Below are 18,667 nucleotides of genomic sequence, written 5' to 3'. Positions count from 1 at the left end.
TCTCTCTACATGAAAGCTGCTCTAGGTAAAACTGAAGTGCTGTTATTGAGTGTCATTTGTTAGAAATGTTATTGCCAACCGTCTGATATGAGTGAAATATGCAGTATCCTTTTGGAGTAAACTGTGGCTGTTCTGTCTGGGCACATTTAGACTGCAGACTGCTATCGGCCTTTAGTCGTATTTGCCTTCAAGTTAGTTGTCAGATCACACATTTAGATCATTTACAGCAACTGCTGATCTGCGTCAAGTCCAGTAAAATAAAACTCAGAATACAGGATCCACTGCTCTAGGGTTGGAGTCGTGTGTTCTGCCCATTTGGTTTAGAGTTGCTCAGAACAGAGAGGAGTGTGTCTCCATACAAAGCTCTTCATGCCCACGCACCTTGGAAGGATTGCGATTTGCGTCTCAGGATGATTTTCCCGCCTGACACTGATGAAGAGGCCCCCGCTGAGGGCCCCTACCGTCAGCTCACCCAGCAGACCCAGATTAAAGGCTCCTCTGTGGGATCTCTCTGCCAGCCCCATAACTGGGTACATTGGTTTGGATTTTATTGCTTTGCTTTGATTACCATGAATTCCTGATGAGGAAATGAAGGATGAATAAATATATCCTTTGGTTTGATAAACACATGGCATCAGAGAACGTGTCTGGATCTCAGGAGCACCGGAGGGCTCCCGGTAGGGCTGGCTGGTGGAGCTCTGAGGGGTAGAGCTCTGGCGCCACCAGGTGGCAGCAGACGGCATTGGAATCAAAGACTTCTAAATGTTCCAAACTACAGCTCCCATCGTATGCATGCTTAGTGGGAGAGAGACGAACGCTAGGCCGTGAATACCCTCACTAGAAACATGGATATTGCGACACTACATTGCCAACAGTTTCTTATCAAAATAATAGATCCCAAAGAAATCCTGCAATATACACAAGACAACAGCAGATCAATTTAAGGCTTTTAATAATGATCAACACATTTATGTACAAAGCAAGCAATGTCATACCCAAGTGACCAAAAAAAAAAAAGAATCCTAAAATGTTTTTTTTGTCATTAAAATAGCTAAAGATTACATCATCAGGAACTCAACGGGTAAGCACTATAGGTACAGCATCACTAGTTTGACAAAAAAAAAAAATCTTCACGGATATCCATGAGGGTTTAACAGCCCTGGGTCGGGCAGGGGGGCGACCGATGGGCAATATACAAATGCATGGAATATTAAAAGGATGGGAGTGAGGAGAATGTGTCTCTGGATGGGGGTGGGTGGAAATGTTTGAAGGAACACGCTTAATTAAAGCTGCACACTGCCCAGTGTTCCCCGGGTGTGAACCATTGTGTAAGTTACAAAATGCCTTTTGGTAACGCTCGTACACTGGCCGCTCACGCACACCACACTGAAGGTGTCCAGGGTTTTGGCGAATGACATTCAGAGATAAAGAGTGAGCTTTCAGTCTATGGTTACACAAAGGGGCTTTTCAGGATCTCATCAGGCCGTCTTCTTTATCCAGCTCACACCAAAAGGTGTCCTCGGTGACCGACATCGGCCAGCTCTGAAACACGCAAATAAAAGTAAAACATCGCCTGCCCACTGCCACCTTTAGTGGCCAGTTCGCCTCTGTACCATAGGACAAAGATCTCACTATTCTGAAGGTACAGGGAGCAGAACATCAAATCAACTCACAAGCTCAACGATCCCTTGGTCATCTTAACACGCTGTCATAGTGGCCCCGCCCCCCGCATCACTAAAGCAAACCCCCAAATGATCGCGAAAAACCTGAGACGAGTCCACTTGACGGGCGTGACGGGGGCGTGATGGGGAGGGACGGGGGAGTTAGGACAGCCGTGGGGCCAGACCGTTCATATGCACAGGAAGGGGCCAGAACAAAACGCCACGCTGCCGGCATACAGAACGGATGCATCCGTTGGCCCAGGGGAAACTCATCCAGGAGACGTGGGGTACTGCTCATTAATCATTTGTTGAAAGACGATACAGTTCGTTTGCTTTTCTGGATTTTAAAATAATATTTGCATCACATCAGGACAAAACCAAAGGATCTCAATTTAGGAATCACCAAATATACCTCAACTAAAGGTTTGACTGTGAGGCAGACGTTTTGACTTGACGTGCCTTCAATGGACATGGGAAGAGGGGCTAAAACCCGGCAGGCCATCAGAGATCACAGGCCAGGAAACGCCTTGTGCTGCCGTGGAGTGCAGAATGTTGTGAAGTCATACAAAGTAAAGGTTCTGCACGTCAAAACCATTGGCTCTGTAGGCTTTAGTTTTGTTCCATGTAGGGGCTATGGGAGAGCAATCATCTTCATTTCAGTGGGCAGCAGGGATCGTAAAGGAAAGGCAAGCAAGAAACATCAGGATTAAAACGACCCGCGGGATCCAGGACAGAGCATTTGGATTAACGGTTACTGTATGAACCCACATTCTGTGCTTCAACCCGTCCACATTCATGTCCTGCTAAGGGATATAACCGTATCACCCCAGTAACCGTGGGGAAGCGTGTGGTGAAACATCTCATCTCACGCGTCCCATCAGTGATCTCAGGGCATTAGGAGCGAGGAGCGTGGGCGGGGCCCGGTACACAGCGAGACACAACGCAATTAACAAGAAGATTTTCATTTTTTTTTTTTTTTTTTTACAAAAACAAGTAAAACATCGGTTGGAGGAACTAATCGTTTACAAAAGCACCGTCACCGCGAGGTGGGCACTGCGCCTCCCTCCGTCGTATAAACAGCCAGCCTGTGAGGAAGTGGAGGTGGGGGGGGGGGGGGGGCCACTGCACGGTGAGTTGGTAAAGAGTCACCACTATGTACACTTGCAGACGCACACTCCCAGCATTCACATTACAGTCAAACTACTGCGCACGTACACACACACACACACACACACCGGAGTGTGACCCCCAGTGGGGTCACTGCAGCGCCTCCTCTCCGGTCACTCGTGCACCGCACACGCACACACACACACACACACACACACACACACACACACACACACCAGGTGTGACTGCTGCTCCTCTACTGTTACCATGACAACTAGGGTGCTCTTGTCACTGATAGAGGAGGTGGAGTGGGGCGGACTGTGGGATAGGTTTGTCCTCCAGTCCAAACTATAAAACACAGAACACCCACTGCGGTCCAGTAGGGGGAGCTCCGGCACCTGGGAAAGCACAACGGGGATATTCAAACTGATGTGGTAAAACACCGATGTTAAACGTGATGAGTCTACAGATATTCTTCAGGCGGGGCATACTCATGGCTAGGTAGCTTCAGGACACACTCACAGTATTTATTATATAGTTTCTGAGCTGTATACAGTTAGATAATAACAAATACCACAGGATGAAAACCACCTGAAAAACTAAATGCTGTTTGAGCTTCAATTCAAATTCTTTGGGTGTAAAAGACAATAACAAGTGTTTATAAATGCACCAAGTAAAGCATCAATCAAACAAGATTACTACTCTGATAGGCAGATAACATCCACTGATACTGTTATAATATATACTATTATAATACATTATGAAGTCCCAATACAACTCCTTTATGGCGGTCAACTTACCGCGAGGCTCTAGCTCTCATCATCCGAGACGTGTGGCTTAGCGATGGCCATCTCCTCCTTGCTGTTGGCGATCATCTTGCACTTCTACAACACAATACACATGCTGGTGAGCTGGGCAGCGTTTAAAGAGCATGGTTGCAGTCACATCAAAATAACAGCAGGATGAGACTGTATTTCCAGCAAGCAAAGACACTCATAAGACCCTGCACTGGAGATCAACATCAAGCCCTGGACATCAAGCCCTGGACATCAAGCCCTGGACATCAACATCACCGGGGGTTGCTCTGAGAGACAGAGTGGGCTCACCTCGGTGAGCTCCTTGATGGTGTGGATGTTGGCCTGCTGGGTCACCTTCCTCTTGACCTCCTCGATGTGGCCCAGGTTGAGGGGGGGTGCGGGCGGCGCCAGGCAGGGCGGGGGCTTGTTGGTGATGGTGGGCAGCGGGGCCAGCGGGGGCATGGAGGCCAGCGCACCCATGTTGGACAGGGCCGCCGTCATGGTGGCCGCCGTCATGCTGGCCATGGCGGCGCTCATGGTCATGTTGGACATGCTGCCCATGCCCATGGGCCCCATGTTGCCCATGCCCATCTGCCCCATGTTGCCCATTCCCATCCCCATGCCCATGGGCATGGGCAGGGGGAGGGGCAGGGAGAGCGGGGTGGGAGAGGGCGTGGGGAGCGGGAGCTGCAGGATGGCTTTGGGGCGCAGGCTCTCGGGAATGGGCACCCCCGCCTTTGCGCACATGGCAGCCGCGTTGGCCTTGGCGATCTCCAGCAGCTGGTCCTTATCTGGAGGCAGACGACCGGATGGTGAGGATACAGGGCGAGCCGTCATGTTCTGTTTGTTATTTACGGCCAATGAAGATTAAATGCATTTACGAGTCTTTCAACTCAAAGAGCCAATGTTAATTTTTTCATAACTTTGACCATTCATTTGATTCCACCAGGATTCCATTGGCACTTCTGATGGAAGCAAACAATGGCGATACTCAATACGTGAATCTTCCTATAGACATCAGGAGTGCAACGGTTCATATCACAGCTTTGGGTTTTGTACGTTTTTGGTAAAGAAGTGGAAGACCAAAGTGAGTAGACTAATAGTGGAAGACTAACCCCATCTCTCTATTGCATTCTATATACATTGATCTATCTAAATATCTATATCTAGGTCTTGTTCTTTGTTCAATATAATGAGCAGTCATGGCTCTGCGATGCCCACCAAGGTTAGGTAACGTCGATACGCTGGCAGTAGAAGACATAAAAGGACCACGTATGCAGTAAATACATGTTACAACACTGCGATAAAGAGGCAAAACGAGGTGCAACCACATCTGTTGGGGTGCCTCCAAATGAAAACAATAGTAGAAGTGTGAGTCTTGAGCCCTGCTGGGACAGCCTCCCAGACTGGGACCCTTCTCTGGGTACCCTAGTTACGACTAGGGTTGCAAAATTTCGGGAATTTTCAAAGTTGGAAACTTTCCATGGGAAATAATGGGAATTTATGGGGATAAATGGGAATAAACCCGGGAATTTACAAAATTAAAGGTTGGCTCTTAACAGGGGACTTAAATATAGTTGGGTAAAATATATTTGAGCATAATCTTGACTAACACAACCAGATTTCATGCAAGTAAAAGTAATATCTATGCTATTCCTCAATCACGCTAGCACACTGCTTACTGCAGGGCTATTGAGACCACACACCCTACATGCACTGTGCATTCCTTCATCACATGTGCACTGATGACTTCTAGAAACCTGGACCACACTTGGTGAACCAACCAATAGACAGAGCCCACAAGTGGCGAACCGATCTAGTACCTATCTACAGACAGAAGGTCTTATAGAATGAGGTTTATAGTTAGTACCTATCTACAGAAAGAAGGAGGTATTATAGAAGGAGGTTTAGAGTTAGTACCTATCTACAGACAGAGGGAGGTATTACAGAAGGTAGGGCTGGGCGATATGGACCAAAACTCATATTGCAGTATTTTTATTAGAATGGCGATATACGATATTTTAACAATATTTTGAACAAAACGGGCAAACAAAAAGTGTGTCGTTTTTACGCCACAAGTAATCACCATCAACCATTTATTTAGGTTTTGTATTGTTTTTTTGCTCAACGTGGGCAGTCCCACGCAAGGCAACATCAAAATAATATATAATATACAGGTATGGCGATATTGTCTTGACTACATATACCTTTAAAAAATATATACCGGTATAACTCTTACTACCGGTATATCGCCCAGCCCTAATGAAGGAGGTCTATAGTTAGTACCTATCTGCAGACAGAAGGAGCTCTTATAGAAGGAGGTTTATAGTTAGTACATATCAACAGACAGAAGGCGGTCTTATAGTTGTGACTCTAGGCGGTCCTGGTGAAGACCTCTACAGACAGAAGGCGGTCTTATAGTTGTGACTCTAGGCGGTCCTGGTGAAGACCTCTACAGACAGAAGGCGGTCTTATAGTTGTGACTCTAGGCGGTCCTGGTGAAGACCTCTCTACAGACAGACGGCGGTCTTACCCAGGTCTGTGAGCCGTGGCGGGGTCTTGCTGCCGCTGCGTCGCGAGCGGGACCCGGAGCGCCGCTGCTTGCGCAGGATGAGCACGGGGGAGTGGCTCGGCTCCCTCTTCCACCGATCCCGCCGGTCGAAGGAGCGGCTGCGGAAGGCGGGCCGCCGGCCCCGCCCCCTGGAGCGTGAGCGGCGGCGCCGGCTCGGGGAGCGCGAGTGCGAGCGCTTGCGGCGGCCGGCCGAGCGGCTCTTGGAGCGCTTGGGGGTCTTGGAGCGCTTGCGGCCGCGGCCGGCGGGGGAGCGGCTGCGCCTCTTGCGCGCGGGGGAGCGGGACTTGGAGCGGCGGGTCCTGGCCCGGGACTTGGAGCGGGACCGCCGGCGGCGCGCGGCCGAGCGCGAACGGCTGGCCCGCCGCCGGTGGGCGGGGCTCCGGGACTTGGAGCGGCGCTTCTTGCGCTCGGCCGGTGACGCCCTCTTCTTGACGGGAGACTTGGACCTGAAACGGGCCGCAGCGGGTCACTTCATGGGACATAAGAGGCTAGCCCTGACAAGTAGTCTGACCTTCACCATCCATAAGCGTATGACATACACCCTGCTGGAGGTCAGCATCACAGAGATCCTGACCTCCAGCAGGACGTCCAGAATACTGCGGTGCACGTGAATGTGCGGAGCTCATTGGGTCAGCCGTTGAATTGAATGATTATAATGGCAAAGTGTTTGAATTTCCAGATGAAAAACAAGGTTCTCATCATCACCAATGCCAACTTTAATCTGAGGTGGCGTGGCCAAAAAAGTGTGCACAAGACCCACCTGGACTGCTTCCTCCTGGACACAGACCTCCTCTTGGACACAGACCTCCTCTTGGACACAGACCTCCTCTTGGACACAGACCTCCTCTTGGAGGCCGAGCGCCTGGGGGAGGGCGACGTCTTCCTGCATGGCGGGGCAGCAGGGGAGCGAGACGGGGAGAGCTGCTTCTTCTCCGTCCGGACAGGGGAGACGGAGCCCGAGGAGCTCCGGGGTCGCTTGGGCTTCACAGGAGAAGCTGCCTCCCCAGCCCGTCCCTCCTCCTCCTCCTCCTCCTCCTCTGCGGAGCCTCCAGAGGCCCCGGAGCCGACGGGGCCCGCCGTGCGCTCAGGAGAGGCAGAAGGGGAGCGGGAGCCATCCCGCTCCGAGGGAGGGCTGGCCTCCTGGTGGTTGGGCGCAGGCCGGGGCGAGGAGCCGGCGGGCGCTGCGCTGGGGTCAGCGTTGGATAAGGGCAGGGGCTTCCAGGGGCCTGCATGGACACAACGTGAACAGTCAATACCTTCCCAGTATCATCAGGGTGAACCATCCGTCGAGACCTATCTAAAACCTCCACATTCCGGACACACCACACCACTGGGCCGGATTAGAGAGGGCATTTCTTCACAGAATTTACTATAAAACGCGCAAGTGAAGCGTCTGAGTCTAGATCGATTGCGGCAGCGCCCTTGGTCAGAAGATTGCTCTTGGGAGAATCATCACAGCCTTTAGCCGATGACCTTAAAAAGCGCGACTAAAAGCCTTCTGTCGTTGGCTAAACAATATCAAAAGCAGTGGTGGATTTGTGTTATGTTGAGTTTTACCTGTACGGTTACAAGCCAGCCACTCAACGAGGATCAAGGCCCTGTCCACAAGGCTACGATTTCTGTGTAAAAAACGCGGAAGTCTTGCACGTTTGACTGTCCATAAGCATCCGGCGTTTTCGGTGCCTGCAAAACGCACTCTTTTGAAACCAGGTCCCAGGGTGGAAAAGAGAAAAACTCCCCCCTGCGTTTTCGTGTTAGGATTCATGAGAACCCCCCCAGATACACAAACGATGACGTCATCGCCCCACCCACCCGGTGGGTAACGTAAGATTTCCTTCTAATGTTTGATTTGATTTGTATTCTTTTTGTAGCTTTAAATACAGCCCCATGGTAAATATAATTAGTAACTGCAATCTACAAGGTTTAACAACTGCTGTTGATTTCTTCTTGGACTGTGTGTATGTCTACAACGTGCAGGCTTGATGCGCATGATCCGCCAGCTCTTCTTTTTTTGGTGGAGTTCTGTAGCAGAACCAGCGCCACATATAGACCTGGAATATGTACTGCAGCGTTTCTACAGCTAGGTGCGTTTTTGCAATGAGTCCATCATTACAGAGATATTCCTGCCACTCAGTCAAGGAAAACGGGGGGGGGGGGGGGGGAGATTGTTTTCGTAGGTGTGGACAGGGCCTAAAGCTGTAGAACCTAAAGGAAGGCGTGTGGTCTAAAGCTGTAGAAACTAAAGGAAGGCGTGTGGTCTAAAGCTGTAGAACCTAAAGGAAGGCGTGTGGTCTAAAGCTGTAGAACCTAAAAGGAAGGCGTGTGGTCTAAAGCTGTAGAACCTAAAGGAAGGCGTGTGGTCTAAAGCTGTAGAACCTAAAGGAAGGCGTGTGGTCTAATGGTGCGTTCACACCAAACGTGACGGGGCGACGCAACTCCATACAAAGTCAACGTAGAGACGCTAGAAAAACCTGTGGCAAGATTTGAATCAGCGTTCAACCAGCCGGGCCAACCGTTCCCTGCAGTCTGCAGTGAACCGCAGCATGGAGGAGAAGAGAGGAGAGTGATTGTTGCCGTTTGCGACTCCTGGTGCTCTATATATAATATTATTATGGCTGTCAAGTGATTAAAAAAGTAATCTAATTAATTACAGGCTCTGTGATTAATTAATCTAAATTAATCGCATACTTAAATTTTGCAGAGAAAGTATATCAAAATAATTTAATTCAAATAGATTATGGCAGATGAGTGATTCAATTAACAATAGACATAAGAGACTTTAAAGTTCAATGTCTCTTTTATTTAAAACATGTCTTTCATTAACATACATGCATTTTAAGATGCACCGATTTGTTTCGACTCTAGAGGGCACTATAAGACCGCGATTAATCTGCGTTTCAGAAAACTCAGTTTTCATGCGATGCGTTTACAGGATTCGTTTGGACGATCGGCCAAAACGATGCAAAACATCTGCGTTTTAACCAAAAAACGGCTCCGTGTGGACGGGCCCTGTAGCTGTAGAACCTAAAGGAAGGCGTGTGGTCTAACACCCCTTGCACACTGCAGTGTTTCCCGGTCGGGCAGGATTGTTGACGGGGGGGGCGGGGGGGGGTGGAGAGTTTGGTTGCAGTCGGGCAGGATTGTTGACGGGGGGGAGGGCCAGTCCGTCACTGCCATGGAGTGATAGGAAGTCTCACAGTAATGGACGTTGCGATCAGCTGATTTTGAGCAGTTCTCCAGTGTGTGCTCGGTGCACAGCGCACACAGTGCTCCGGCTCCGTTCGCCTTTTTTTAGCAGGTGGGGAAACACAGAAGTAGTACAAGATACACGTGTAGTTTTGTTTTGATGACCTGACGGTGAGTTACGCAAAAGCGCTGTATTGGCACAAGTAACGTTACGCATTGCTGATTATGGGCACGCATGCGTAATTGCGTACCAGTTATGTGCACCCCTGATTATAACCGCGGGTGGAATTGTTGACGGGGGGGGGCGGGGGGAGTTGGGTTGCGGGCGGATGGGATTGTTGACGGGGGGGGGGGGAGGGTTGGTACAGGATTACGGGCTGGCGGAGTTGTTGGGGGGGGGGGGGGGGGGGGGTGACAGCCGCAGTCATTTAGTGCTCGTCTGAAGCAACGAGAGATCTAACGGGTATTTTTCTTTTTTTGGCGTGACATTTGTTGCGTGTGCATGAGATATTTATACTTAAAAATCGTGTTAAAAAAAATAAATTTTAAAAAGCGGAATCAATTTGTGGTGCTCGTTGTTGAATCTGTGGCGCTGCGCCACACATTGGTCTATGTATGGGAAACACTGCACTGTACACGATTTCATTGGACAATGCACTTGCGTATATTTGCATAACGCGATCTGATTGGGTGCCGGATCCGTTGCTGCCTGGAAAGTTAAACTTTTCTCAACTTTTGGACGCAAGAGACGGAGCCGATTATACGGACGGACCCACAATGCATTTCGGGAGCGTCCCATTCAAAGTCAATGAGATCTGTCGACGGACAGATCAGATCAGTGTATAGTGTGCAAGGGGTGTAAAGCTGTACCTGCTGCGGGCGCGGTGTCTGCAGCTCCTTCAGTGTCCTCTGCCGTCTCTGCCTTGGACGGCGAGGGGGAGGGCTCCCTGTCCTGCCCTGGGGAAGCACTCCCAGACGCCCTCTCGCTGGAGCCAGACCGAGACCGGTTGGGGGCCGGCGAGGCGGACTTAGACAGCGACCTCCTCAAGCTCTTACTGGGGGACTTGGACTGCCTCCCGGCGGGGGCTGGCGAGTGGGACTTTGACCTGTATCGGCGTGACAACGAGCGCGACTTGGAGCGCTTCGAGGACCTGGGCGGCGAGCGGTTCCTCTTGCCGGGGGAGTTGGATCGCCTCCGGGCCCCCGGGGACCTAGACTTGGACCGCCGGCGGGAGGGCGGGGTTCGGGACTTGCTCTTTTTCCTTGGACTCCGGGACTTGGAGTGGCGCTTGCGTCGGAGCACCACGACGGAGCGCGAGCGCGTGCGCCTCGACCGCCTCGTGGACCGTGAGCGGGAACGGCGCGACCGCGAGGGCGGCGGCAGCGGAGACCTCCGCCGCCGGGTCTCCGGCGAGCGGCTCCCGGAGCGCCTGGCGCCCCCGCGCCTCACCGGGGTGCGGGACCGCCTGGCGGGCCGCCGGGTCCGGCCCACCGAACGAGAGTGCGAGCGCCGGCCGCCGGCGGTACGCCGGGGAGACCGCGTCCTGGAGCGGCGCGCCGCCGACCTGGACTTGGACCGGCGGTTTCTCCGCGGCGATGGGGACCGACGCAGCCCGCGTTTAGGAGAGAGCTTCCTCCTCGGGGGGCTCGGGCGCCGCCGCTTCGGCGATGCCGACAACGACCTCCTCCTCCGCTTGGGCGACGCAGACAACGACCTCCTCCTCCGCTTGGGAGAAGTGGACAACGACCTCCTCCTCCGCTTGGGAGAAGCAGACAACGACTGGCGCTTGGACCTCTTGGGGGACTTGGCCTTCTTCTTCCTCTTGGGGGACAGGGAGCGGGACGTTGAGCGGGACAGCTTCCTGTCTCTCTTCGGGGAGTCGGAGTGGCGGAGCGGCCGTTTGGGGGACAGGGAAGCGGACTTCCTCTCAGACTTGGGGGAGTGGGAGGTGGAGCGCGAGCGCGAGCGCTGCCTGGCCTGTGGCGGTGAGACGGACCGGTTGGCCTCCGACGTGGACCTCGATCTCGTTTGGGAGCGCTCTTTAGAGTCCTTGTCTGCAGCGGCCGGAGCCCTCGTCTGCTGGCGGTCGGGGCTGGGCGTGGAAGACCGACTGCGACTCGACCCGGAGCGCTTGATCCCAGGGGCCCGCTGGGGGGAGCCGGACGGGGACCTGGAGCCCTCCCGCTCTGTCCCCGGGGCCCTTTGGTTCACGTTGACCTCGTCTTTTAGAGCGGGGACGTCTTGTGGCGCCGTGCCTTCCTGTTTAGGTATGATGTCCGGGAGCACGTGGCTGAAACTGCCATCGCCGTGGTTCCCCTCGATTCTGACGTCCGCCCCGGCCGGGTGGGCCGGGTCCAGGCCGGCGGAGGGCGAGGTCACCTGCACCGACCCGTTGGTGCTGCCGTTCTTCCCTGCGGAGGAGAAGACGTTGTTCTCCGTGCCCTCGTCCTGCTTGGCGTGAGGCGCTTCGTGTTTCTCCGCCCCTCGCTTGCCCCTGGGCAGCAGCTTGGACACGGCCTCGGGCGCGTCACGAGGCCCCTCGTCCGAGTCGGACGCCGACGCGGAGCTGCTCTCGGACGCCGAGTGGGACGGGGATCTCCGGTCCTGCTTCTCGTCCTTCTTCTTCTTCTTCTTCTTCTTTTTGGCAGCGTGCCTTTTGTGTTTTTTGGTCTTGGCGTCTCCCTCCGATTCTGTGGACAGAATGGAAGAGGGTGAGTTCAGATGATTAGAAAGGTCACCAGGAGACTCTTCCTGGAGTGTCTGGTGGGGGCGCCGGTCAGTCCTTACCTGTGATGCCGTCCTTTTTGCTGCCCTCCTTTGGCCCTGCTTGGTCTGCAGCCCCTGTGGTAGATGCTAGTCTGGCACTGTCCATTAAAAACAGAGAAAGACACAATATATCAATTGTAATTATTGACCTAAACCTCTGCGATTGTTTTGGAATCTGAATTTTTTGACCAAAAGAGAATCCTATTTTAAAGATCCCTTATCATCTTTTTTAGGGTTAATAATTGCATTTGGGGGTACTACTAGAATAGGGTTACATGCCCGTTAGTTAAATATAACCCTTATTATTCTCACACTGTTAATTTCTGCAAAACCAATTTCAGCGTCTTTCAAAAAAACATTATGTTTTGTATCATGTCGTTTTAAGGCCCCCCTCCCGAGTAGCCCAGTCTGCTGTGATTGGTCAGCACACCCACTCCTTTCGCGTGCGTCTGCAAATTCACACCCCTGAGAAGTTGCCTACCGGCAGGTAGCCTCTAGACAGGACTTCAGCCCCGCCCACTGCACAGTCTGACATCACACTTTACGCACACTACGTTACACGAGTAAAGGTTGAGCGCATACGCCCTGTTTCACTCCCTTATTGAGGGCCGTTCTCGGTCGGTGTGAATACTCCCCCTGGCTCGGACTTAGATTTGTCTAGCTTAGCAGACGTAAAACATGTATGCATACCTCATATAACAGTCTAAAGCAAAGAGGAAAGTCTAAAAAGCATGATACCCCCCCTTTAGGAAAGTGTCCCGTGTCCAACAGAAGCTCCATGGGCGGGGCTCACCTGGCCCTGGTGTTCCTCACGGCCCTCTGGGAGGGGGGCAGCTCCACTTCAGACTCGGCGCCAGACTCCGAGCTGCTCTCCTTGTCTCCTTTCCGGCGCCGCTTCTTCTTCTTGCTCTTGTGTTTCCTGTGCTTCTTGTTCTTCTTGTGAGGGGTGTCCACGCCCCCTTCCTTGGCGTTGAGGTCATCCCTCTCAGTGGCCTCGTCCTCACCTGCCCACAGGGTCCCAGGCCGGGGGTTAGATACGCAAACATTTACCACGCCGCATACACCATGCATCTACAGACTTCTTGTTTTTTTTCCAAGTTTCGCTCTCTGTATTTTGCGTATACATTACGCTTGTTGCCGACAGCAACGGCATGTTGCCGACAGCAACGGCATGTTGCTACGGCAACACGACTACTGATCTCACAAAGAATACAAACGTGTTGGCCGAAGGAGTGTAAAGATCAACGGAGACGTATTAAAGTATCACTAGAATAGTCCGATGTAGAAGAATCAACTCAAAACCCATAGACGTAGTGCATCAATGTCAACGCTGTGTAGTGTAGCCTCGTCTCTGTTCCCAAGCCTCTCTAGAGGCACAGGAAAAGAGACCACTAGTTGGCATGACAATGAAGCACTCAAGAGTCTAGAGTCTGTGCCTATGTGTGCGTGCCATCCCTCTGTCACTCGGGCGTCTTCGTCATAGTCACCACTGCAATGCACATGACATTAACAGCCTATTTACATTTCTCAACACAGCCCCCTTAATTGCATCCATAGTGGTGAACTACATTCATAGACTTCTATTTACCACTAGCTGATTTATGCATGATTCATCTGGATGGCAGTCTACGCTAAAAGCCAGTGCTTACTGGTAGTGTGGTACATGATTATAGGGTGCCACTTACACATCACTTCACCTCATTGATTAATATACCACTGTTTGTTTCTTATTATTACTTACTTAATTTTATTATTATTATTATTTATTATTGTGATCTATGCCGCTTCTTATTTTTACTTAATCTTGTATTGTTAATGCTATGTGGCAGTTGACGAACTAAGAACCTAAGAATTGTACTCTACAATAAGATAACTCTACTCTACAATAAGATATAATAAAAGTAATTCTGATTCTTTGATAAAATTAATGTGTGCAGTTTCATCAAAAATGTTTTGGATACCAACTCTCTCCTAAAGAGAGGTAGGCTACTTTAGTTATGGAACAGGTAAGTACTTGGGTTGCCTGTATCTAGGGCTGCAGCCCACCGTTTGTGCCAAGTTGTTTCATATCTGGCAACACACGGTACTACACGTGGAATAGTGGAACACAACACAGAGGCAAAATCAATCGCTCTGACCCCAAACAGACCGGCTGTAGCATTATCTGTGTTTTGACCTGGCCTCTTTCCCTAATCACCGATGACATAAGGGTAACCTTATGATTTAGTACAGTACAATGTGTTGCATAATGCGCGCACACACACACACACACACACGCACGCATGCAAGACGAGTTATAAATATAAACCTTCCAAAGTGCCCTCACCCGCAACTCTTCATTGTGGGCGCCATGTCCATAACTCAAGAAATAAGTTATTTTACTTCAATCAACGTATTCAATAACGGTATGAAATCAGGGCTCAACAAAGACTGTTTTCCTGCGAGCACGATGCTCCTTAGTTGAACATTTTAGGGGCCCAATCCAACAAGTAGGGCCACAACTAAATGAAATAGGCACAAGTCAAACTAGAGGGATTAATAAAAGTTAATTTCAGTCTTTTCAGTCAAACAATAGATGGTTGGGAGAGCGCTCCGGTTCCAGGGTTTAACACTGACCGACACACAGGGGAACGGGACCAATGCTTTGGCAGCTGCCGCTAATTTTAAAGAGCCAGTCAACCCAAAACCACATTGTTTTTGATTTAAACAGTCATTTGTCTTAAAATATCACAAACATAGTAATATATGCCATGTTATCATTTTTTGGCCTTCGTTGCGTGACGTCAGACTTCCTTTTCAAGATAGTCTAACGTCACAAAGAGCAGCGAAGGCGTGGTGTGTGGAGCTCTGTCTGGGCGGTGTGTGTGGAGCTCTGTCTGGGCGGTGTGTGTTTGGAGCTCTGTCTGGTCTGTGTGTGTTTGGAGCTCTGTCTAGGCGGTGTGTGTGTGTGGAGCTCTGTCTGGGCGGTGTGTGTGGAGCTCTGTCTGGGCGGTGTGTGTGTGGAGCTCTGTCTGGGCGGTGTGTGTGTGGAGCTCTGTCTGGGCGGTGTGTGTGTGGACATGTGGAGCACTATCTGGCCGATGTGTGTGGAGTGGCTTGAGATGGGATATAGACATTCAATTTACTGATCTAATGTTTCATTAAGTGAAAAAGCACACACATTGCGGAGCCAGGCCCCCTCTATGGTGGATTGTGGTGCGAGACGTAGAAAGTATCAGCTGCAAGGCTCACTCACCTGAGGGAATGTCCACTGCACATTCCATTATGCCAGATGCTTGGAGCCAATTGACTGGAGAGCTGTGCTCTGCTGGTTCCCTCTGAAACAAGACAATCAGAATTGTAATATTCAGTCTATATTAAGTCAGTTTAACCTGTATTATATGCAAGTCATGTTAAGTCAGCTGAACCTGTATTATATATAGTAAGTCAGTTTAACCTGTATCATATACAGTCTATGTCAAGTCAGTTTAACCTGTATTATATACAGTCTATGTCAAGTCAGTTTAACCTGTATTATATACAGTCTTTATTAAGTCAGTATTACCGGTATTATATATACAGTTTGTTAAGTCAGTTTTACCTGTATTATACACAGTTTATGTTAAGTCCATTTAACCTGTAGTATATACCGTCTATGTAAGTCAGTATAACCTGTAACATATACAGTCCAATTTAGGGATGGAATTTAGGGATCCGAATTCTGTACTTTTAAATGGTACCGACCAAATTATGTCGGTACAACCAAGTACATATTCAAGTTAAATCCATTGGAGAGGGTATGCTATAGTGGTGCAACGGATCATCATTGATCCGTGATCCGTTCGGATCAATTATTTCGGTTCGGCACACACATGATCCGCGGATTGATTTATAGAAAAAAATAATTGTGCGCATGTTCAGTCCACACACAGCGTGGTCATGGCGAGCGGAGGAACGGAGGAGCTTGAACACCCCGCGTCATTTAAATCCCCTGTTTGGGAGCATTTTGGCTTCCCTGTCAAAGTTAATGATGAAGGAAAGAGGTTAGTGGATAAAACCGTGACGGTTACGACATCACCCCGGTGTTTCACTGACAGGAGTGAAACCGAAAGCGGCTCAACAACCGCTTATCACCGCGGCATTTAAACAGCCCCTTCCTGCACAAACCGACCGGGCTAAAGCTATCACAAACAATAATAACAATAAACAAAAAGACACAACTTATGTTTATTTGTCTTGTCTATTTTTTTTTTTTTGCTGATCCGAAAAATGATCCGATCCGTGACTCTGATCCGAGGAACGATCCGAACCGTGAGTTTTTTGATCCGTTGCACCCCTAGTATGCTACAATATACTTCAGGGGAAAGCACTCGTTCACATTAGAAAAAAAAAAGTTTTTTTCTAATGTTTTTTAATAAAGGAGTCACCATTTGTTGAAGTAGATGGGATTTAGTTCTTTTTTTACAGTGGTATCGATTTGGGTATCAAGAACCATTGAATTTCAGTTTTATTGGTATCTACATTTCTGGTATCGTCACATGGCCAGCCATTACCAACAAGTACTGAGTGAACAAATTCAACTGACTGTCTTTTACAAACATCTGGGATATATTTATGTTTGACCAAAGAGGCAACAGTTGTCGATAGCGTTCAACAAAAACATCAAAATAGTGTCACCAAGCAATACATGAATAACCATTTGTTATACATCAAGATAAGTACTGTTGAGTTACTCAATTCACACAGGCCTACACTTCATTAGTTTGTGCAAGTATGTGCTGCTGCTTTGTATCATTTAATTCATGTAATAGTTATAATAATTATACTTGTAATATAACCTTTTCTGATAGTTAATTTAAAAAAAGGCCTTTCCATCAATTATCCTTGTAACAAGAAATATTGTGTCTTCTTTACAATTAAAAGGGTGTCATGTTAAGCATTTTCATTGACACAAGAACGGTTGACATGTTTGCACCAAACATTGGATTTTATGCTAAAACATGAAAAAAGCAGATGTAACTAAACGAGTTGTTGTCAATGTGCTGATACATTGATTAACAGCACATTTTTGTGCTTCACTAAAAATGCACATGTTTGGTCAGGTCGTTGGGCATACAGGCAGGTTTGGATACCAAATCTACACTCATTGGTTTGTCTTGGACCAAATATTAGGCATCCAGAAAATAGTTTCAAATACACAACGAGGTCAATGGAAAAATGGTTGGCACCTAAAGTTACATCACGATTATTTTTAAAAAAGAATGCGAGGACCTTTCTCTCACGTCACTTAAAAGAGTTTGAGAAGGTTTTCACTGGAACTAACTGGAATTATTTGCCAATCAAAACATAACGTTAACCTGAGCCGTAAAATACCGGACATCATGAACACAAAACATCGGAAACAAAACAGTGAATCATCCATTTGGTCCCGTCACTGCACAGAGCGCTTATCCGGTCTCCCCCAGGTGGACGGACACACGGCCGCGGAGAGCGCACACTAGCTCTGGGTGTGATGGCACAACCATCTGACGCACTCTGCATTTCACAAACACTGCTATGTTACGGAACACCTACGGCACATCCCGACCTACAAACACACCGTCGACATGAGCGCACAGAGGACATCAATACAGATGTTGACGCAACGGCTAACCATGTAGCGGCTAGCTGACCGCTGACCGTGGAGCTGCTAGCCATGTAGCGGCTAACACGCTGGCGGAGGACCGGAGCTAGGCCCGTGAACTATAAAACACTTCCCCGGCCCTGGACGCCCGGCCCACGGTACACCGCCGGCCACACGATGTAGCGTTGAATACCCTTGACGGTGGCTAACGGGTTCGCCATTGAAGAGGCGAGGTCGCCACCCGGCCGGTCGTCGGTTTAAACGCGAGCCGCTCGTGCGGCGCGTTAACAAAGCGAGGCACGCGCGGAGACACATGCGCGGAGGCACGCCGCTGAGAGGCGGCTAGCCCGCCGCCCGGGCGGCCGATCCGCAGGGCTCCTGCCGTGTTACGGCCGATCCAGCGGTCTAAACATACACCGGACACATGGTCGGGCGCGGAGACGTTCTCGTCGTGAACTTACCCAGGTTACGCCGAGTTACTGCCGTCCGAGAGGAAGTGGGACTACCACTAATCCAGAAAACCGTTGTGTATGCTAATCGTTAACGTTAGCACACCACCAAATCCGCCATGACAGTAGTGCGTCTCCCAGAATGCAGCGCGGCGCGGTTTGAATAGTGGCGTCAGCGTCTCCTTGGTAACTCCACAGAAACACAACCTCAACTCATTAGTTATTGACTTAAATTAGGATTATTAAAGCCAAAAACACAAGCAAAGTCCGACCCTTGAACCAGAAGATTGCTACGCTGCTTTGTTTAACGCGGTTGTAAATAGGAAGGAAATGGCAGATGGTTACTTCTGTGGTCTGCACGTGAAATTCACACTTATTCAAGTTACACAATAAACACGTATAGGTTGATATGGACGTGAACATTTGATATATAAACCTGTAAGAGCCATACTGAGTCAATGTCTAATTTGCATATTTGTCGTTATTACTGTATTATATATGATTATTATTAAGATTGCATATTAGC

At 49.7% G+C, this 18,667-nt stretch overlaps 1 protein-coding gene across 1 annotated transcript; it reads right to left on the bottom strand.

The window, feature by feature from the left end:
* Positions 1-935: 935 nt before the first annotated feature.
* sona (SON DNA and RNA binding protein a) lies at positions 936-18,380 on the bottom strand. Its single transcript, XM_084478754.1, has 10 exons — positions 18,154-18,380; positions 15,326-15,407; positions 12,884-13,094; positions 12,112-12,188; positions 10,194-12,014; positions 6,898-7,363; positions 6,099-6,583; positions 3,875-4,356; positions 3,569-3,652; positions 936-3,166 (listed from the first exon to the last, which is right to left on the bottom strand). The coding sequence occupies exons 2-9, from the start codon at positions 15,351-15,353 to the stop codon at positions 3,578-3,580; spliced, it is 3,645 nt and encodes a 1,214-aa protein (XP_084334880.1). The 5' UTR covers positions 15,354-15,407; positions 18,154-18,380; the 3' UTR covers positions 936-3,166; positions 3,569-3,577.
* Positions 18,381-18,667: the final 287 nt, after the last annotated feature.

This window comes from Micromesistius poutassou (assembly GCF_964030765.1).
Source record: "Micromesistius poutassou genome assembly, chromosome: 14".
In the NCBI taxonomy this organism is placed as follows: Eukaryota; Metazoa; Chordata; class Actinopteri; order Gadiformes; family Gadidae; genus Micromesistius; species Micromesistius poutassou.
This window is presented reverse-complemented; position numbering and strand designations above follow the sequence as displayed.